This window comes from Vanellus vanellus (genome assembly GCF_965231255.1).
Source record: "Vanellus vanellus genome assembly, chromosome: 9".
Taxonomy (NCBI): domain Eukaryota; kingdom Metazoa; phylum Chordata; class Aves; order Charadriiformes; family Charadriidae; genus Vanellus; species Vanellus vanellus.
Window position 1 is genome coordinate 11,374,918 of NC_138914.1, and position 22,761 is coordinate 11,397,678.

General features: G+C 36.9%; 1 protein-coding gene across 1 annotated transcript; it reads right to left on the reverse strand.

Moving 5' to 3' along the window:
• Positions 1–105: 105 nt before the first annotated feature.
• NR2C2 (nuclear receptor subfamily 2 group C member 2) lies at positions 106–22,554 on the reverse strand. Its single transcript, XM_082487525.1, has 13 exons — positions 22,444–22,554; positions 18,779–18,979; positions 17,463–17,565; positions 16,394–16,573; positions 14,063–14,210; positions 11,682–11,775; positions 11,133–11,266; positions 9,310–9,487; positions 8,186–8,307; positions 7,536–7,675; positions 4,694–4,831; positions 3,040–3,145; positions 106–849 (listed from the first exon to the last, which is right to left on the reverse strand). Exons 1-13 carry the CDS (start codon positions 22,513–22,515, stop codon positions 675–677), a joined length of 1,791 nt encoding a protein of 596 aa, XP_082343651.1. The 5' UTR covers positions 22,516–22,554; the 3' UTR covers positions 106–674.
• Between the last annotated feature and the right edge of the window lie 207 nt (positions 22,555–22,761).

Sequence of the window (22,761 nt, forward strand, 5' to 3'; positions counted from 1 at the left end):
TACTGTGAATTACAGCTGCACTAATTTAACAGAGTACAGCTTCAAATAATGTGGATATCTGACTTAAGAACCCACAGTAATATTTAATGCATAAATAAGAGCAAGTGACTTTTTGTAGAATAAATGATTGTCTCCCGTAGCATTCTACTTTTTCACAGAAATCACTAGCATTTTGACTAAGGACATAGGCAATTTTTTAATTTTCCATACTCATAAGCAGGATGTTGATGATGTCGCTTTGACAAGAAGTGCTTACAAAGTGCTAGTATTATACCCTGGCATTTATTAGATATTAATTCCAAGGATATTTTTAAATATATACATACTGTTCTTTTTACTTTTAAAGTAATTTTATTACTAATCTCTGATATTATAAAACTCTATTTTTAACCACTGATAATTTCTAAATACAAAGCATGTGAAAAGTACGTTCAGTAATCTATAGCCTTTTAAATGAAAGGCATTAAAAATACTCCTCGTGGCAGAAAAGGTTCTGTAGCAGGTCTTTTAATAGCTGCTTAAATTTTGTCAATGTCAAACAGACAAGAAGAAATCTGACAGGAAAATGATAACAAGTTGGAAATATCTGTACATACCAAAATGCTATTCTTTTAACTTCATAATCGTATGTTTTTACAAAAATTACTTCGATCCATCAAATTGTGTAGTTCCCACTATGCAGACGTGCCAGTTATTTGACCATTATATTCTGCTGTTTCCATTTTGAGAATGTAGGGGATTATGCTGTCAATGGGGACATTTCCAATGAGACCAGTAAAAAACAGTTCCTCAGTAATGCTAGAGCTCATCAGCCTAAGTGCTGGCAGGCGAACTAGAATCCGGGCTAGCCTGAAAAAGAAGTTCAGTGGATTATAAATATATATAATACCAGTTTAAAATACTTTGTGGCTAAAGAGCGGGATCTGCTTTTATTATTACCATAACTCATGAATGGGAGTAAAGAGGCAATTAAAGCTAATTGAGCTACCATAAAAAGAACGGTTACTTTTCTATCCTGCAAGTGAAATGAAAAGCCACCATCTTTCTTTGTGGTCTTCCAATGTAAAGGACATATTAATGCCCTTTGTAGAGACAATGTCTATGTACAAACAGACAATTCTCCTGGTCTGCTTTTGAAATTCCCAGCTCTGAAAGCACAGTTCAGGACAATGCCAAGACTAATAATATTCATACTGACTGGTGAGAACATTTGCACAATTTTAAGACTGAAATGCTTAATTAAAATTTAACCATAAACAGCATAGTCTTCAGTTGCCTAGCAACTTAATGACAAACCAGACAGCAAGAATAGGACTGGATATGTATAAAAGGAAATAAGAGAATCTGCTTCTGATGAGAAAAGGAATTTGGAGGGATGTGCTGTTACTCACATGTATTGCCAAATGCTGTGGGGTTTTTATGTACCAGGATAGTAACAGACATCCAATATAATGAAGTGATCATATTAAATTTCTGGACTTTCAGTGCATTTGAAACTTAGGACAGTGATGAAAGCATATCTGCTGGGTTTATACAGCAGACGTACATTACAAATGCCAAACCAAATTTCCTGAACCAGAGCTAAATAATAGCAAACCTCAGGCAGCACTGAACACATGCCTCTGGAAAATGATTTAATATCTACAGAGAAAATATATAAGGCCCACTCTACTAATCTTGTAAACTTAAGGGGAAAATTGCAAAAAGATTGAAGCTATGCTGATGGTTTTGTGGAAATTATAACACTTGTGCTTCTACCTCAATTTGTGCCAGCATTCAGTTGCTCAGAAATCAGATTTGTTTTCTGAGCTTACCTATGGGTGAGCGTGGGGATATAGACATTACCAATTAAAATAGAGTACATTGTTTGGGAAATTTCTCTGATTTTCTTCCTTGAGCCACTATTAAGAGAAGGAAGTATATGGAAGAATTTATATAATTTCTTTTTATGGCAGATATCCAGCTCTCACGCATCAAACCAGAATAACTGAATTGTACACAGAAGAATGTGGGATTTGAGGATATTTCTGAAGTAGAGAATCCCATCTGCACTGCACCTAACGAGGAATCCTGATGCCCTTTCTGTTGTCCCACACAATGTTAATTCTGTAAGATCAGTGCAGAAACCAGTTTCTGAGATGGGATAAGTGCTCTCTTTTACAGGCTTTTTGTTTGTTTGTTCATTTTTGTTGTTGTTTTTCTGAAGTTACACTACTCTCAGACCTTGCTTAAATGTCTGGGATTGCATGCTTCTTTACATGGGGATACCTTTTGCAGTAAAAGAGAGTATGTTGTAGGATATATTACTAGACAGAAGTTAGCATTTCCCTTGTATTGCAGAGAATCATTGTGTTGATGAAATTTAAAATAGTTTTGATGGAGGTTATTAGAAAATAGGATAATTATTTCTAGCAAGTTAGAAACAGCAACAGTTGAGAGGTGAAAAAACAGGTTAGATACTTTCAAAGAGAAACCCTTGGAAATTTAAAAACAAAACAAAGGAGAAAATAAGTAGGACGTGGGAATTTCTTATAAACAGAAGTTTCAGAGTTGGTTACTGTTTCCCACATGTAATCCTTCTTGTTCCAAGGTTTATAAACTGACAGTTTTAAAACTTTTCTGCATATGTAACTTGACAAACATTTAAAGGACGATAATCGCCTTTTATTATCTCAAAGTCTCTTTGACAGCTAATTAAAGAATTGAATTAAAGAAGTTTGAGGCAGTTGACTCTTGAGACTTCTAATAAAGTAAGTGTTTACTTTTCTAAACATGGCAATGAGACTCAAAAAACCCCCTCAAAAATTAAAAGAAAGTACTCAAGTTTAATTTATATGGAAGAAGCTAGACAGCTAGTCTTGCTTCTACCTATCTTTAAACAAACCTGCTTGCTTTTATGAACAAGGTTCTAGTTCTTTCTCATCGATAGTCAAAAAAGAACAGATATCAAAAAGGAAATTTTTACACCAATGATGGCATTTTGTACTTTTGCCAGCTATGGCCCACAACATTACTTTGGGTACTATAGACAATAAATACCTATAAGTATCTTCTGGATAGGTTTTTTGTACATAGTCCTGCAATTCCATCTGTGCCTTCTCCTGGAATTTTTCTATTTGGGTTGAACTGGTCAGACCAGGGTGATCTAAAGAAACAAAACATTTCTGTATGTCGATTGTTTCCCTATACATTGTGAAATATATGTAGTTATAAGACTATCGCATTTAATTTCATTTAAATATTTCTCTTGTATTGTGATGTTTAACATGTTAGCTGTATAAAAGAAACCACTCAATCAAACATTTGCTTCCTGGCCTCAGAATTAGCTTGCTCACTTTTCTCTCTATAGCTGTGTGTCTCCACAAGAAAGTGGAAAAAGATAAAGCCTGTAGGTATGTACCAGGCAGTGACCCTCCTAGTTTATGTTTCTAACCTTGCTTTTTTAAATGCGTTTGCCTCTGGGATTTCCACTAACTATGCTGACTGAGTAGTATCTAGGGTTGTTTTCTTGGCAGATCAATTTCTTGACCTTCCGGAGCCCGTCTCGTGTTAATTCCAGCTGGCTCAGCTCCTCACAGACAGTCATGTGATTAGAAAAAAAACAGAAAATACCACATTTCCAACTATGCCCAAATATCTTCAGTGTTGTGTTCCAACTGCTCTTCCCTTGAAACAGTAGAGAGCTAGCTTGAGTTTGGAGAGTTTCTTGCTCCTCCAACTTGAATAAAAGCCCTAATAAACCTAACCCTAACAGTACAAAAAAATTCAAAAGCAAATTTCAGGACACCAATATCTTCTAATTCAAGTAAGTTTTATTACAAAGATAAAAGTAATATCAATGCAAAAAAAACCCCAAACAACAAACCACCAACCAAAACCCCTAATAACAAGATACTCCTTTTCTTTGTATTTTGTTAAATTCAAAGTGGTAAACACCTTTGAATAAAGTAAATAAATTACATTTCTGAGCAAGAGTTTTCCTTTCACTCAGCCTTTCAGCAGTTTAAAATTAACACTTCTGTGTCCTAGAAACATTTCTCCACCTTTGCTGAAGAGACTGTCTCTTCCTATTTCTTTAAGGTCCTTACCTTATAATTCCAGAAAATCTCAAATATCTTCTTTGAGTAAATCCTCATCTCTCATAAACACTTGACTACGCCTTAGTTGTCCGCTGTCATTTTTTTGGTAACAAATGGAAGACAGCCTGTTTACATTTAGTTTTGGAAATATGTGGAAGTTCCATATAAAACACCGTGGTATTTCTGCTCATATTTCAGCAATCCCTCTTATGAGTGTATTAAAAATATTAGAATTGAAGCCAATTGCTTTATGTAACTGTGAGAACGTACTTCCTAAAATCCTTCCTGCCATGTACTTCCCTAATATTGCTAGAACAAATCCCAGATAACTTCTTACTCATAGATTCTCAGCTGAAGACAATTGAGAGTCTAGTCTTCTAAGGTGGGCGTACATGAAATACCTGATAGGTTGGAACTGTAAATAACATGGATATGTTGCTCCAAAGTTATTTTTAAAACACGTATTGTTTATGATAAATCATTATTGAACAAACATTTTACCTGCAGCTTAACAGATCAGTCTCGTCTCAGGACATAAGTCCCATTAAAAAATGCTAAAACATTAACATATGAATGCTTGTTATTTAAAAAGATATGGTGACTAAATTCCTTACCAGGGCTAAAGAGGACTATAGCTTTAAGGTATGCATATTCATATCCATCAATATCAAGCTTGGCCATGCTGTTACAGAACTCCTGAAGTTTCCAGATGTGTTCCATGACTTGCTTTATTCTGTCTCCAGAAAGTTTATCTACAAAAAGATATTACTTACTAATTCATGTGAGCTCAAGTACATCTGATATATTAACCAATATCCTTTTAGAAAAGAAATGACATTTTGAAGTCTTTTGAGTCATTTGCTATCTTAAAACCACTTAACATATAAGGATGCCCTGAATGATTATGGAAGTGAAGATTTATAAAGCTGAGTGAGACACTGGGCTAGCAAACAGAATGTTAACTCTTTTCCATAATTTTGCCAGTACAGCATAATCTGCAACACCAATTTTATTCCAGTGATGTACTGTTCTGTGCAGAGACTCTCAAATCACAGTGAATTATTCTACAAATGACTAGAGTGATTCTGGGAACGAACAGAAGCACAAAACAAATGCTATCATGCAATCCTAATTTTAAATTCAAACAGTATTGAGTTAGCTTTTCCAGAACTGAATGCAAGAGCAGTAATGACAATACTACTTTTTCCTCTATCTGTACTTTTAGAAGTGCATTCTTCATTTACTGTGGTAAATAGTCTTTCCTTCTGATGGGGGAAATTCACTCAAATACATGTACACAGATTCTTCCATCATTTGGAACATCACGTTCCTTATGTTGATTTAAAAAGATAAAATTTTATATTATTTTTGGATAAGTTACAATTGAGTGGTATTAGCTGCTCAGCTAGGGAGCGAGAGATTTCTATTTTGGTAAATATACCTTCTCTCTGACTGCTTATCTGCAGACTAGTGAAAGAATGAAAACCTTAGAGATTACATTAAGACAAATCTTTGAATATATAATTACTATTATCAAACTTCAAGAGATATGTCGATTTACAAGGGATAAAACTATTTCTTGAGAAACACATTAGAATCATTTTATTCCAGTAGTGATCTCTAATGCTAATATTTTGTAGGATTATAACTTAAATATTTTACCTTTGTCTGTACAGCTAATAGTGTATATGATTGCTTAGACTGGTGTGCCTTAAACTAAACCTTTGATGCAATTTATGATTATTTTAATTTTTTTCCGAAACCACAATAAAAAGATTTAACAGAGAAAGCATTTTTGCACAATGTCTTGATATAAGAATGAAAGCATAATCTACATTTCTAAAATATAAGATTGTGATACGAGTCTTTAGTTACTCAAGATGGATCAAGATAGACATGATGTAGTGTTTTCATTTCTATATTAAGTGGGAAACAATGGTGCAGAAATACTCAGGAAAAGTGAACTTGAATTTCAGAGTTTCCTAATAGGGTCATCACTAATATGCTTCCTAGATGAAGTTCTGAAATTTCTTCATTTTGTTTTGAATTTTAAAGTTATAATACGCAATATAATATGATAATGTTGCAGAACAGATAAATAAAACAAATCATCACCAAATCATTTAAAACAAATCACCTCTTTTCTTGGCCACTCTCGAGTAACATGGTATGACTGGAAGTACAGGTTGTAGAACAAATTTATTTTTTTCTTTTTTTGAGACATGGGAACAAAAGTGGAGTCAACTTAAGGCTGTAATAGCCTCACCACTTACCCTTCCACAAACTCATTGCCTGGGGTGTAGATGGAATAGACAGCTCTGTTGTTTCTGACAGAGATATAACTAAAAGCCTAACTCTGTGCAGAACATATAATGTGCATGTTTCCCTGTTGGTCCTTTAAACTCTTGCCTCTCTCTCTGTGCAGGAAAGGAGCATCAGTTTGTTGTATTTTGAGGGCTGGCCAGGCCCTCTTAACTTAAAAAAAACAAAAACAAAAACAAACACCAACCACCAACACCCGCCCCCCCCCCCCAAGCCTATTTTCCAATTTTTGCTGTGTGCGCAATAATGGCACCACAAAAATCATCAAAGAAATTGGTACCAAATAGTACTCTGTAACTACTTTGAACTCAGATTTAAATTTAAGCTAGCTTTCCTGTAACATGTTGTGTTTGCAGTTTAAAGCTGCTAGTATTGTTTTTTTCCTCCTATTAAAAATGGAATATTATTCTTATGCTAATAAATCATATTGATTGGGACTATCCTGAAAGAAAAGAATGGAAATAAAAGCAACTGTAACACTTATAATCCATTCTAGATACAGTCATCATTAGCAACAGGTCAACAATGAATTAAAAAAAATATTACATCTTCTTTAAAGTGTCAAGCAAATACATTGTTTAATGCTCCAGAGGGTAATTCAAAATACATTAATCACTACTGCATTGTAGCAGTATCCAAAACCATTATATTTGGAAGAATATTCTTCTTGTGATACTTGGCAAATGCTATAATTTTACACTGCAAAGAGGAGAAGGAAAGTTCTGGAAAGAAAAAATTCTGATCTGGTTTGGAAGAAGACACCATTATTCTATGAGGAAAAAAAACCAAACACCTGGACAGGGGGAAAGCTCTGTGAGCACACCCAACTTTAGGATGTACTTGTCTTTATACTGCCAGTCAGATGTAGAAGACAGGAGAATATGTCCTCCAGTCTCATCCCCATTTCTTCTATGGACCCTTCTGTCCCACAGAGATCTCTGTGAGGTCAGTGCAACAGAAGTTGTAGATCACCAGAGGAAAGGCAATTTTGCAAGAGAAGGCTTCTCCTTCCCCTGGATCCCGAGGAACAGTTCTGCCACCAATTAGGAAATGCCTGGTGAGAAATGTTATACAAATGTCCCCGTAGTGTTGACAGGACTGAACACACATAAGAATCACACACGGAAAACATACCTTCCTGTATGCTGTTCTGGAGATGGTTGACAATAGCTGCCAGGATAGTAGAGAGGCTCATTACCTGTGCACACTGTGCCAGGCCTAAGGTAAACAGCTCGTTCCAGCAGGCACGCACAAGGCTGGTGTTACAGTCCTGCCTGCGAACAACAGAAAAGCAAACAACTGTAGGTGTTTTTCCTATCAGGCTGTTGTTACCCTATGTGTAATTATGTTAATTATAACAATTAATAATAAGGATTAATGTATGGCAAACCACTTTACTAAAAGGCATATATTAGCATATTACAAGTATTTAAAAAAGCAAAAAGAAGTGATAGGCCGACTACAGGAAACCATTTCAGGTTATCTGTAAAATGGTGCTCACCAGTTCTTTACCAAGATATATTTCTACAAATTAAATGCTTGCTTTTGATTCGGCTTTAGCTTCTGTAACTGCAGTAACATCAGATATTGTAGTTATCCCCTCCTCTGCCATCTTCTATTTTATTCTTCAAAAAGGAGAATATTGGATAATCTTCACACAGTTTAAAGAATTCATTAAAATTTAACAACATCATCATTTAAAAATTCAAAATAGCTGAAAAGTGTTCAGATCAGTGCTTAAATTCATGAGAAAACAAACCATTCAACAGAGTATGTGCATTTACCCAAGAGCTTGAAAAGCAGGTATGGACCTAGCCCAGTGCATAGAGAGGAAAAGTAGCCGTGATGCCGATTCACAAATGTAGTGTACGTTAAGGTACTCCGGCATTGGACTGGGCATTGTCAGCTGCAAAAAATAAAAGTACAATACAATATATACAGTTCAGACTTAAACCGATTTTTATTATCGATGAAATAACCAGCGAAAACATTGAACTGCTCTTGTAGTCTGTCATAAGCAACTATGCAACATGAAACTGTCAAAGGAAAACTGTACTAAATAACGCATTACTACTGGCACGGAATGCAAAATGGGAATAGGAGACAACAAATTAGATGGGAGAGAGCTCAAATGTTTCCTCTTAAAATGTTTTAATATTCATTTAATAAAAATTAAATCTATAGATTTCATTGGTCTGTGGAGTGTTGGCTAGCATCACAGTGCTATAAAAGATTTTACAACTTTTTTAAAAGAAGCAAAATAAAATCTAAATATCTAAAATGGTAAAGTCATGTAATGGGACTCTACAATCACAGAACACCATGAATGGGAATAAGCAAGTTATGATTAAAGTTTGACTACATTAAGTACTACTTATTTCAGTAATGATCTTTGTATAACAGTGCAATTTGATTACAGCAAGATGAACACCCTTATTGTTTCTCACACGCTGTTTACCACCACATGTGCTTGTATTCAATTGAAGCTGAAGCATCTCTAAAATGCAAGACCTTTTTCAGTGGTTTAACCATAAGCATCTATGAAGGCACGGTAACCTCTCTTTATATGAAGGAGCCTTTTAGATGAAAGTTTTACACTATCCAGAATTATAAATGAAATAATCATGACATCATACTATATGGATGATATGGAAAGTGATTATCAATAGCACTGGAAAGTGAAATAAATTTTAAAGCATCCTTCTGTCTATAGAAAGGTCTTATGAAATAACACCTATACTCCTTAGATACAGCATGCAAGAGTGAAAATTGTATTAGAAGCTTTGTAACAGCAGATGTTATCCTAGATTATATTGCCAAAATTAAATATAAGAAAACACAGTAAACTAATTTTGGCTTATGTTTCATGTGTTAGTTTGTTTAGTAAGACATTTAAAGAAGCACATACCTTAAATGTGACATGTGTATCTGTAAGTAGGGGTCCTTCCACTTCAATAATTGGTGTTGACTGATCTCTACTGATTACATGAATATTCCCTCCTCCTGTAGGATCCATCCCATCTGCCAAGTTATGAGCTGCTGCACCATCTGTGGTATTAAGTGCTTTAGCCAAAGTGTCAAATGCCCTGGAAAAAAGTAATAAACAGTGAAAGAGCGCTTCCTTACACCTTAGAAAAATTCAGAGTGGTGGTCAAATTAAACGCTACAAAGCATTTCCGCTTAGAGATAACATACCAGAACTGTTTATGTTAAGACATGAGGTCAGACTTTTCATTACAACCTGGCCTCTCTGTACTGTTTGGACATTAATAGACTGTCCCATATATCATTGGTAAAAGATCTCTCCTGTTAGGGGGGAACTTTTTACTACTGTAAATCCTGCTCTGATAGTTTTATGCTGGTATTTGTACTAGCAAAGGGGTCTCTTGTGCTTACCATTCACTATCCACTCCTTCTCAACTTGGAACGTTTAACAGATTATGTGAGGATTACAGACCAGATGCACACTGGAGAATACCCTGGAGTCCCTGTCCTTGACGCCCAATTTCTTGGAACAGTGGAGAATAGTGTGATTCTCTTCTAGACAACATGCCTATGCCTGAATTTCCTTTCCCTTAAGATGAGATATGGCCAGATGCTCCTGATTTCACAGTATAGCCTTAGAAACCTTATGACAGTAACATAGGAGAGACTGGTCCCTGGACTCCTCTATACTCAAGCTGTAGCTGGGCCATTGCCAAAATAATGCAGTGTAAATTCCCTTCTTATGATAACAGATCTTAGATTTAAAGAAGAATTTTGTGCTCCAATTTCATACCAGTGGACAGTAGTACAGTATAGTGCTGTTTTGCCAGTATTTCTGTCAAGAAGTTTGGGGAGGGGGGTGTTGAATTTTTTTTCTGCTTTAAAGAAAGAGTGCAAAGTTGACATAAGTCAAAGTTGCAGTGTCAAGTATTTTTAAATGTCAGTTCACTCACTTGAAGAGTTTAAATAAAAGACTTAATAGCCTGAAGTTAAGCTCCTCTTGAAAAATCTTCTACTTGAGAAACAATGGACAGTTTTGAGGCCAAGTATTTTTCTTATTTCACTATACTGCCAATTTATGTTGTCCTTCAACCCACCCACCACCCCAAAAAAATCCCCAAACAAAAACCCCACCCATAAAAATCTCAAGCTCTGCTGGAAATTTTAGGATTCCCATTTCTCTCATTAAAAAACACAAAGACTTCAAACTCTTTCTAAACAATAAAAAAAAGTTAATTAATCTTAGTTTAACTACATTTTCCATACATCACCAGCAGGTATTTGGCATCTTTTTTCCCCGATTCTCTCCCCCATCCCAACTGGGGGGGAGTGAGTCAACAACAGTGTGGTGTTCAGCTGCCCCCCGGGTTAAACCACAATGCCCCTGAAGAGCAGGGTTAAGAGCATAAGCAGTGCGGTTCCATATAACAACCCTATCAAATAAAACAGTACCAAAGTGTTGCTATTCTCAGAGTCTCTCAAGGTCACAAACTAGGAATTTATTATTTTACTGAGTATGAAGTCTGGTCTAACTTCAGAACACGACATTTATAACACAGGACACAGTTCTTTGCAAGAGGACAACAGCCAAACCTGGACTTCTGTAGAATTGTTATTGTGTTTAAAAGTAGGGGGCAATCTCTACTGTGTTTGGTGTCACTATGCCAAATTACTCCAATGTATGAGTGCAAGTATACACCATTCAGAATACAAATTGCTTAATAAGATGCAAATATAAAGGCATACCGTGTAATCTCACTTGCGGATTGATCTTCTTGTTGAACTTCAGAAGTATCTCCATTATTTAGTGACTCACTGAGATTAGCAAGAGATGTTACAACATTTGCTAGTGTTCCTAAAGCACCCTGGCTTGTTTCAGCCTAAAAAGGAAGAACCGTATTACTAGATCAAAATAATAGGTGATGTATCACACATATATTTTTCCCATTTTTAATCTTTGTGGGTTTTTTCCCTTATGTACCTTTTCCTTCCTTCTGAACACCTACAGGAAGAACAAGAGCTCACAATGATCTTTAAATCCTCTTGTAATCATCAACCCTAGCCCCAGCTGACACATCATGTGGGGACATACCTGTGGCTGACCTTTTGCAGAAATATGCCATGAAAAGAAATCATGTTCTTGTTGATCAGCTTATTACCTCCATTCGTAAAGATCTTCAGACTTACCCCAATGTTATTTTTGCAAGAGGAAGAATTATTTGTGTCTATGCATGTAGATAAAATAATCTGAACAAATGAATACATATTTTCAGAACTTAACTGAAAGAATAATACCTTGGAGTCAGCAGCTAGAAGGACTGTACCATCATCCCTGATCAAAGGCTGCTGAATGTTCACAAGCATTCCCGGATCAAGAAGACCTGCCGACCTGTTGAAGAGCATAAGGCATCTGACAGTCAATGGTATTTTACATTAATCATGTGTAACAACCTATGTCAGAATAAAAGGGATTACCAATTTTTAAATTAATAATTTAATGAAGCTCAGAGTTTATTCATTCAACAAGAAGCTTGAAAGACAGAAAGACTAGAACATTCTCCTTTCCTGTGCAAAATCAATGACAACTTCCCAAACAGATATCCTCTCATTAGCTTTTTATGCTGGTTTATTCTGCCTTAAAGAATGCTGTTCTCCTGCTCTCAGAAGTCACTTACTAGTGCTAGAGTTATGCATGAGACTTTGGAGGAGGGCATAACTGTGCATTCCAAGTTAGACAGTGGACTGCACTGAAGAAAAAAGTTACGTCAAGAAAATATATCTTACATTCAAAAATACAGAATCACAGAATGGTCGGGGTTGGGAGGGACCTCTGGAGCTCATCCAGTCCAACCCCCCTGCCAAAGCAGGGTCACTCAGAGCAGGTTGCACAGGATCGTGTGCAGGCGGGTTTTGAACATCTCCAGTGAAGGGGACTGCACAGCCTCTCTGGGCAGCCTGTGCCAGTGCTCTGCCACCCTCACAGGAAAGAAGTTTTTCCTCATGTTCAGATGGAATTTCCCGTGTTCCAGCTTGTGCCTGTTGCCCCTTGTCCTGGTACTGGGCACCACTGAAAAGAGTCTGGCCCCATCCTCTTGCCACCCGCCCTTTAGATATTGATAAGCATTGATGAGATCTCCTCTCAGCCTTCTCCTCTCCAGGCTGAACAGCCCCAGGGCTCTCAGCCTTTCCTCATCACAGAGGTGGTCCAGTCCCCTGGTCATCTTTGTAACCTCCACTGGACTCTCTCCAGCAGTTCCTTGTCTTTCTTGAACTGGGGAGCCCAGAATTGGACACAGTGCTCCAGATATGGCCTCACTGGGGCAGAGCAGAGGAGGAGGATGATCTCCCACGACCCGCTGGCCACACTCTTTTTAATGGACCCCAGGATGCCATTGGCCGCTTTGGCCACAAGGACACATTGCTGGCTCATGGGCAACTTGTTGTCTCCCAGGTCCCTCTCTGCAGAGCTGCCATAAACAGTCATGTAATCAAGGTCTGCATAAAATCTCTGCTGCCTTTACTTCTGCTACTTATTGACCAAACATTATTTCCCTTCGCTGCATATAATTTAGGGAGACTGTGGGAAGTCTTTGCAGTCAGCAAGGATAAGTTTATTTGTTACTTATACAACACTCCCAGTCTGCATAATCCAATACAAACGCACACACAACAGGTTCAGGCTGCAGGGAATTTATAGTTTAAGGGCTCTGTGACTAACAACTAACATTGTGAAGTACCACAGTCAGCAAATGATCATGCGTTACACGAATCTGAATGCTACATAAATAACAGAGTCACACTTAATGACTATAATATTGTTTATAGGACTGTAAGGGATCTGTAGCTCAAGCAAATCTCCAAGAAGCAAGTATGTCTGTGAGCTGTGCTTTTGAACTATCTGACTTGCAAACAAGAATGCTGAAAAACAATTCTCAAAAAAATTTGCAGTGCAGTCTTCCTAACTGCAGTGTAATTTTTCAACAAAGAATATATATATAAAAACTAAATATATATATATAAAACCTGAATATTGAAATCCAGTATCTTTAGGTGGTTATCCAGTCATAAATTAACAGGACCTACTGTTTTAAAAGTATGATATTTAATCTAGAGTTCTTTTTTATTCTATTCAGAAAAAGACAGATCTTCCTTCCATTTATTATGATATGCATTTCCACACCCACTGCCTACGGAGACAACTAGAGGCATGGGAACCATTTTGGAGTATCTTCCATACAGAAAAAGGAAGTTGCTGTTGTTTTGCTGTTGCTGCAACCGGTCTCTTGGGATCTGAATCAGCAGTCACTGCAGTCTCTTTTACTACTGTCTTTAGAAGAAGGAAGACTGAGTCTGCTGTTTGCAGATTTGATTTCAGGGAAGTGCTAACCTGAATGCATCACAGCATAAGCCTACATGCTTTTTGGTTGAATATCACATATTTGCCCTGCCTGTGCTTTGACCTGGCTGGACAAGAGACAGCTCTGAACTGAAAACCAACCCGCTGTACTCAGACATAAAAAATTTCATGAGAAGCAGAAGAATCTAGGTTGGTCTTAGTAATAGAAACTGATGATTTGTGAATTGGAGCTCTTTTCTGTCCAATTCTTTAGAGCAGAGTGTGCCTGCAAATATGGACAAATAACCTTAAACAAGACCCGTTAAACTGAGGTACTCACCGCGTCCCATCTTTATCTGCCACAAATGTTGGAGTTGCTATTAGAGGGCTTCGTAGGTCTTTTCTGATATAGATTTTTTCGGTAGAAGCTGCACAGTTTGTTGGTTTTTCACGTTGCACATCAAAGGGCTTTCTTTCACTTTGAACCGCTACATAAAGATAGAAACATGCAGATTTGAAAGGAAATAACTCAACTGAAAAATACAAAAATAAAGTAAAATTCTCACAGTAGGATTTCAGTTTGCACCATTGTGATGGTGTATCAGCTCAATGCAAAACTGGAAATTTAACATGAAGGCTGAAGAAACACAGGCTCCAATTTTACTATACCTGTGATATGTATATTTTTAACTAAGAAAGTTGCAGATTTATCATTTACTTTAGGTTTTGTTGAACTGGAGTCAAAGCTTGCTATTTCAGACATTTAATAAGATGGAACATCCTGCAAAATGTGTTTTCAAAATTTTTTTCATTTTGTTTTTTAGTAGTTTTTTTTCCCAACAGTTAAAGCTACACCTAAATGTTAGATGCAGTCATACTCTGGATGATTCAAAATAACGCAAAACCAGAACGAACCCCCAAAAAGTCAAGACAGGCAGGTTACATGAGAGATGCAGGTTAATTCCCTGGGAGACACATCTGTGCATAATATACAATTCACTCACATCCATTCATTCCACCCAATTAGAGAACAGTGTTCCAAAACTAACCTTTTCAAAATTTAAAATATTTCTACTTGATAACTGGAAGAAAATAAGCTCAGACTCCGCTGAGCCAAACAAGTGTTGTAAATCTTTTAATAAAAATACAAAGAAACAGTAACTTTGTAATTTTAAAGGAAATGAAAAGTGCACCTTTATAATATAAAGGTATTATTATTAAACCAGTTACAGAAAGTCATCTGGAATCTAAGTCACTAAACTTTGCAAGCTCCTCTAGAGCTTGGCATAACATTCGACTGCATTGATTTTTCACCTGAAAATGAGGATAATAAAATGAGCAAAAGACTATAAGGATAATATAAAGATTTTTTTAAAGTGTTGTAGTAATAGTAATTCTCACAACACTTTGCAAACGTAACGCATAATAGAAATGGAGACAGTATTTCTGTGCTATTCATTGTACCAATTTATCATACAGCAGTTATTGCTCTAGAAAATTAACATTATTAACAAGCAAACAAAAAAATTCAGCCCTCCTCTATAGTCTTTTTGAATATAACAGTAAAATACATGGATATGTCTCTCCCTGTCCTCATAACCAGCAAGAGTTATTTAGTTCCTGATTTTATTTTTGCCAATATTATTACTGTCAGCAAAATTTAGGGGCTTAAAAGTAGGTATATCCATTTTGCTAGTTGGTGGATCCACAAACAGAAACCTGACCCAATGCCCAGTAAAGTCAGTGAGCATGTATCCTGATCATATTGGAATAAGAAACATTTAGCTTCTGGAAATGCAGCATTCTCTTGTGCAAATGTCTCCCCCTATACTCAGCACAGTGTGTGTGAAGCACAACAATCATCACTACAGGTCTGGAGTTCCAGAGTGCAAATACAACAAAGATCTCCCTATTTACAGCTTAGAACTCAGTGGCTGGAACTTATCCTGCCTAGATCAGAGTGGAAAAAGAAAAGGTTTTGTTGTTTCACCTTAAATTCGCCATAAAATTTCAAAACAACCAGCTAATAAGTTTCATGAAGTGCTGGACTGAAGAAGCAGAGGTACTATAAATCGGAAACAAAATACATTGAAAGAGGTGTTTGAACGCTAGCACTGAAATTGTATGAAGCACTGCAAACAAACATGAAAGTATACAGTATAAAATATGACAGTTTATACAATGCCTCATAATACAATGCCTCATAATACAATGCTCACAAGTGACCCAATTAATATAAAAATTTAAAAAGGGGAAAAAAAAAAAAAGAACATCAACTACTTTCTATCACTGGTTGAAAAAGCAGCTAAAGTTACCAGATGGAAAGCAGATTCTAAACATGGAACATTAGATTGATGATCACCCATGTTAAAATATTTTGTATTATAAACATACACTGTGTTTGTAACATGCATTCTAAGTGAGGCTCTAACTGAACCTAAGTGAGGCTCCTCAAATACTATAGTAATATGAGACATGGTTCAAAACAAATCACTACTGCACCTCAGACATAAAATGGTGATGGATAAAGGTATGGTAGATGCTCTGGCTGCCAAAAGTTCTGTTTCCTTCAAGCAACACACACTGAAATGGAGAGAACACACTAAAAAGTGGTAGTCCACATATTTATTATTCGGTAGGCACAGTATCACATTGGGTACTTAACACTCACATTCCATTTTCATGCCCATCTCTAGACATTTCTTAAGCCTACAAAACTGGCAGCGATTCCGATGGTGTTTATTGATGATGCAGTCCTGGTTGCTACGACAACTGTAGGTCAAATTCTTTCTCACACTCCTTTTAAAGAAACCTTTGCATCCCTCGCAACTGACAGCACCATAGTGACGACCTAGGAAATATATATATTGTTATCAGATGGAAATTACTTATATATTAGCATAGAAATATTTCTCTTAAGCAAGTAAAACATTGTAGAAGTCACCCTTTAAATTTATTTTATATTCTTACCATCATTTTGGACCATGAAAGTATTGTTAAAGTCTTACAGGATGTTTCTTGTTTACTTATTGACAGGGCTTTTTGGTGGGAGAATGGAGAGAAGAGAGGAAGGTTAAGCCTATTTCTGAATGAGGCACCTGTGAAGCGGTCGTTCCCATTCTAGACAAGTACAGATACAATTTTATGTGCCATTACAGATTATACGATACAGTATAAGAACATACAGGCTAAGAGTTTAAGTAGCATGAAAACACAGTCCACTTCCTTGGCTGATGAAGAAATTTTACCTTGTAGACTCCTTGTTACTGCATGGATGTGAAACACTGAGGATTCACTTGATCTCTACTTGCCTTTTTCTGTGAAAGACCAAAATCTACTGGGAAGTCTTGTTAGAGAGCACTAAGAAGTGTTTTCCTGGAGCAGGTGGAGTTTTCTAGGCAACGTGTTTACTGCATGGCTCCCCATAGCCATGAGGAACCAGGCTAAATGCTTCAAATAGTCTCTTTCAGTTACCAGGAGCGATTCAATCATTATTTCTTCTTTCAGCAGATGCCAAATCATATGCTCCAGTTTAAGTACAAACTAATATTCTTCCAAGCAGAGTTTAACTATTCTGTGTATACAGATACAAAGTATAATGTTATCTTTTTCTATTCTAGACTCAATTGCTTTTGCCATCAGCATGGCTCAAATCAATTAAAATACATGAAACCTCCTCCCGTCATCCCAGTCATCCTTTCAACTAAGTTTCTTGAACACTGCTATCTATGCTTCCTTACCTGATGCTTTATCGCCACAGACTACACAGTATTCTACTACCTGGGGCCGCTGAACATCAGCTTTTCCCAGCAAACGTTCCACCGAAGCAGAGTCTGTCACTATCTAAAACAAAAATCCAGAACAAAACCAGGTAATTAGCCAGTATTTTCTTCTGATGTGAAAGTAAGGAGTTTTGCCTACAGAACAAGATTGGTATATCAACTGAGAAGAGGTGGCTGCCTTTGAGCATAAGTATGACATGTGGAATGAAATTAAGTAGTAAAAAATGCAAGTTAATGAGAATTTTTACTGTCAATAGTGACACTGCTGAAACAGTCATAGCAAAACAAATTCCAAATAAACCTCCTAGCTTTGTTCCATACAAATAAGTTTCCTCACTTGAGCAGTCAACAGTATTCTTCCTTTCTTGCAATTACTCTCAAGCAGCTGCTATATTTTAGCCAGAGACGGTTGTATTTCAGATGCTGTTCCCATCTATCCCTTCTCTAGCTATTAGGGGTATACAGTTCAGAGGGGATAGCCTGAAGCTGAGATCCATTATAGAAACAGTTTAGCTTCTGAAGGCCCTGGATTCCAAAACTTCTGTTCAGAATATTCCACTTAACACAGAAAAATTAAAAAAGAACCACCTCTCTGTAACATCAGATAATCCATTTAGCATAGTAAAATAAATTTTAAAATACTATTAATACAATTTTTCAAATATTTACATAAGAATGATACTTCTCCCTGTAAAATATTTTCTATTGTAACAGTAGCAATAGGTACCAGGCGCTTTTTTTTTTTTTTTTAAGACTGCTAGGAAGAAACCTCAAATTTCACTACAGATAGATTATTGTTTATATAATTTGGTTTGCAAAGCTCCCATTGGTCTGGATTATACTCAAGATCCACAAACAACTATAACAGAGGACAGCTTCTGTTCCAAAGCGCTTTTACTGAAATGTCTTGATACTGCAGTGTGAACGTAAGTTTGCTCAGGTGAGTTGTACCTCTGTGTATCTGTGAATCTTGAACAGACCATCCGAAGTCCTGGCAATCCTCACAAGCACCATCTTAAGTATTTGCTTATGTCTTTGGAATTTTAATGAGAACACACAATAAGGGGTGATGAGTGCAATGGAATCCATAAGGAACATGAAGACAGGAGGATTTATGATTGAATAACGAAGCCTACAATTAGTGTGGTCTAATCCATGTCATTAGATCTTTAGAATATTGCAATTTGTCTTAAAGCAATCATAGACTTAAATAATCTAAAAATCAAAAAACTGAAAACCAAAAATCTATGGTCTACCTCAATGACTAGATTTACCTGAATTCTGCCTGGCACAATGTTGTCCGTGGTGGTAAAGATGAGCTGTTTGGCATTAGATGTCTCAGGTGTTGCCAATATCACCTTTCCTGCACCAGTTCCATCTGGACTGGCTAAAATGAACTGTTGCTTTGGAGACACAGCTGAGTCTACTGCTGTCACTATTTGGATTTTTTGACCTGTTTGCTGATCTGTCACAATCTGTAAAACACATTGAAGAATTTTATGAGCCACAGTAAACTTTACGCTTTAAAATGTCTCAGAATTATATGATACTTTCTGACAACTGTGCTTGTTATTTATTAAATAATAAATAAAATCGCTATTTGTACATTTATGACACCAGTGCAAAGTTATTGCAGCTACCTAAATACGTGCAAAACAATAAAATCAAATATAGATGTATATAATATATGTATCTACATACCTGCTGCATAGATGAAAAATACTAGACAGGGTTGTGAGAAGTGTGAGTCTGATACTGTTAATAATGAAGAGACATGGGGCCATCTTGTAATCACATTTGACTGTTCAAAAGGAGTGAGATATAGTGGAATAAGAACAAAATGTAATGTTAAGGACTGCAGCTGATGAATGGCAGGTATATACGCAGGGTATTCTCTGCCTAGTGAGACAGCATCACAGCAATTTCATAGAATCATAGAAGAGTTGGAAGAGACCCATAAGGATCATTGATTCCAACTCCCTGCTCCTCACAGGACAACCTAACATTAAACCATATGACTCACAGGCTTGGTGCTGTGACTGCTTCCCTGGGGAGACTGTTCCAGTGACCGACCACCCTCTCAATGAATAAACTTTTCCTAATGTCCAATCTGAACTTCCCCTGACACAGCTTCATTCCATTCCCTTGTGTCCTGTCCTGGTCATCAGAGAGAGGAGATCAGCACCTCCACCCTGCTGCCCCCCTTGAGGAAGATGCAGACTGCGGTGAGGGTGCCCCTCAGCCTTCTCCTCTCCAAGCTGAACAAACCAAGTGACCTCAGCCACTCTTGCCCTTGAGACCCTTCACCATCTTGGTGGCCCTCCTCTGGACACACTCTAATGGTTTGATGTCCTTTTTGTATTGGGGAGCCCAAAACTGCACCCAGTCCTCAAGGTGGAGCCACGCCAGTGCAGTGTCGATCCCCTCCCTCGACCAGGCGATGCTGTGCTTGATGCACCCCAGGACACGGTTGGCCCTTTTAGCTGCCAGGGCACACTGTTGACTCCTATTCAACTTGCCATCAACCCAAACCCCCAGATCTCTTTCTGCGGGGCTGCTCTCCAGGCTCTTGTGCCCCAGTTTGTACGTATAACCAGGATTGCCCTGTCCCAGGCGCAGAATCCAGCACTCTTGTTAAATTTCATACAGTTGGTGAATGCCCAGCTCTTGAGTCTATCCACTATACTAATTTAGTATCATTGGCAAACTTAATGTACATTCGACTCCTACCTCCAGATGATTTACAAAAACATTAAACTAAAAAATTATCCTAGCTGACAAAAAAAGCACAGTGGTACATTCTTGAGATTTGTATTCCATTTTGTATACACCTGACTATGAAAGGTATTTTGTTGTAATTCATTTATGTATTTGGCTTCATGTCAGAGTTAAAACTACTACTGAAAACACAAAACAGTGTATTTATTTACCTAATTTTGATTACCTAGACCTTTTATCTAGTTGTCATGTCCTTTTTGTGTAATGTCTTACAGAAAGTAATAGTTTTAACAGTAAGATTCGGCTAATATGCTTATGCTTAGTAAAACTAAGCTATAATACCATAAAAAGGCATTAGAACTATCCAAGGCAGGAGCTGAATTACAAAGCTGATGATTTTTCTAGATTACAGAAACTCTTCAGGAAAGATTCATCTCACATTTTGTGATTATAAACCTAAAGAAACCCGCAGAAAGGAAATGGTACTCAAAGCTGGGGATGAATCCATCCTACTATTGAATTTTGGACAAGACAGAGCTTTTCAGGGCCTCTTTAGATTCTTGTATTTACGGAATAGAATAAGCCATTTTAGGTCTCATATGTATAAACATTTCAGTGTGTAAGTGTACAGAGTCTACAAACATAAAGCTCCAAAGAAGCTCAAAGGTTAAAGGACAATCATTACCCCTCAGTCCTATTGTTGTAAAACTGTTGTTAAGCTCCCCAGAGTTTTCCCTGCCCAGATTTCTCCATCATTTTCACATAGACCTTAACCAACAGGGAACTTCACAGTGAAATCTAATCTTGGATTATGACTGACACCCCTATGATATTGCTTGTGCTTGTTCTGAGGAAGCAGGAAAACTTTTCTCATCCTAGTATTCTCCTTCATCACGGAGTCATGTTGTTTTTGTTTTGTTTTGTTTTTTTCAGAAATATCAGTGATATAAGGAGGTAGATTATTTTGCAGAACTGAACAATAGTTGCAATGTAAATACTTACCTTATGAATGCTGAATATTCATTATGCCTCAGTTATACATGTTGTGAGAACATCTACCTTGCAATGAAATATTGATACATATTGACATGGTTACTCTACCAGGCAAAACAGAGATTCTGTTACTAGACAACTGTATCAAAAATAGAAACCTTCCATCATAACAGAATCTTGAGAATGAGCATGTGAAACAATAAGGCCACCTGATTCCACCTTTTGTTGACAACTTTAAGGAATAACATCTTGGATGAAATACATAGTTAAATGTTGTTGGTAAGTGAAGAACATCTCCAAGGAAAAATCATAGACACTTCTTTTTAATTTTTCATGAATCAGACATAAGCACTGATGATAATAAATAACTAAGACAAAAAAAAATTAGGCTGGATGTGAAGTGAACCATATTTAGGTTCATTAGAAAAACTAATGATGTACGTCATTATACATTCTGCAGAAAAAAATGTATCATGCATAGAAAGTACAATGACAATGTCAAAACCATTTAAAAAAGTGTTTTCAGGGCTGTTCATAGGGGCAGTACCCACCCACCCTGATCAAGACACATCCCAAGAAGAGTTCATTCTGTGACAGAGGCTGCATTTTCGGGACTGTTGCAAGATCCTCTTCTCCAGCATCACTTCTGGCCATGTGGGAAGTGCATGTGGGTGTACGGTACTGGCACAGAACAAGGTCAAGGAGGGCAAAAGCTCAGTATTGCACTACCACAATACTCTAGTCATTTACACTTAACAATTCTTGTATCATTTGTCACTGCATACATTCTGATCATTGTGCAGCATTCCCAAAGGCTAACTTTATCCTAAATAGGCTAGTCGCCCTCTGGCTCCTAAATATGGCAGAGAGAAAGATAGAAAGAGAGAGAAGAATGCCCCTGGAGATGAAAGTAGGTGTTCTGTTGACAGTGTCTACCCATTTGCTATGGCTAGACCTCAGCAGTTTTGTATACATAGACTAAGTTTAACCTCTGCAAATATTCCTCACCAAGTACATCATCAATACAATTATTATATACAGCCAACTAGTCATCCTCAAATCCACACTGAGGGAGAAAGAGAATTTTAGTTTGCACTAAAAATTATCTGTTCTCACAAAATTTAAGGGAGTCTTCCATAGACTTTAGCATGCTTTTGTATAAACCTAAGCGGGAAGAGGTGGAAAAAAGAATATGTAATGGTTAGTTACTTAATCAATTGATTTTTACCTGAATGCGTTGTGGAGAAGCTACAGAAGAGTCTGCGGAAATTATCTGGATACGTGGGGAAGGGCTGGTCATCACTGGAGATCCAGATAGTGAAGTCTGAACAGTCTGCACCTGTAAATAATGTACAGAATTTTAATTTACTGTTACAGTACTGAACACTTTTAAAAATACATATATTTATTAAAGATCAGATGGACCTGTAGCATGGAATCTAAATTTATTGGAAAGGTTACAGTCATTAAACCAACTTGGATTTGTTTTTTCAGAATATTGGCTTTTTTGGGGGAACAGAATTAATCTGATAGATGACCAAAACCA

Coding starts and splice junctions, on each gene's coding strand:
- NR2C2 (XM_082487525.1), bottom strand. CDS start 22,515: ATGACCAGCCCTTCCCCACGTATCCAGATAATTTCCGCAGACTCTTCT. Junction 11,776..14,062: donor GCAGATAAAGATGGGACGCG/GTGAGTACCTCA, acceptor GCTCTTCAACAG/GTCGGCAGGTCTTCTTGATC. Junction 7,676..8,185: donor CCTGCTTTTCAAGCTCTTGG/GTAAATGCACAT, acceptor TGTTGTTCGCAG/GCAGGACTGTAACACCAGCC.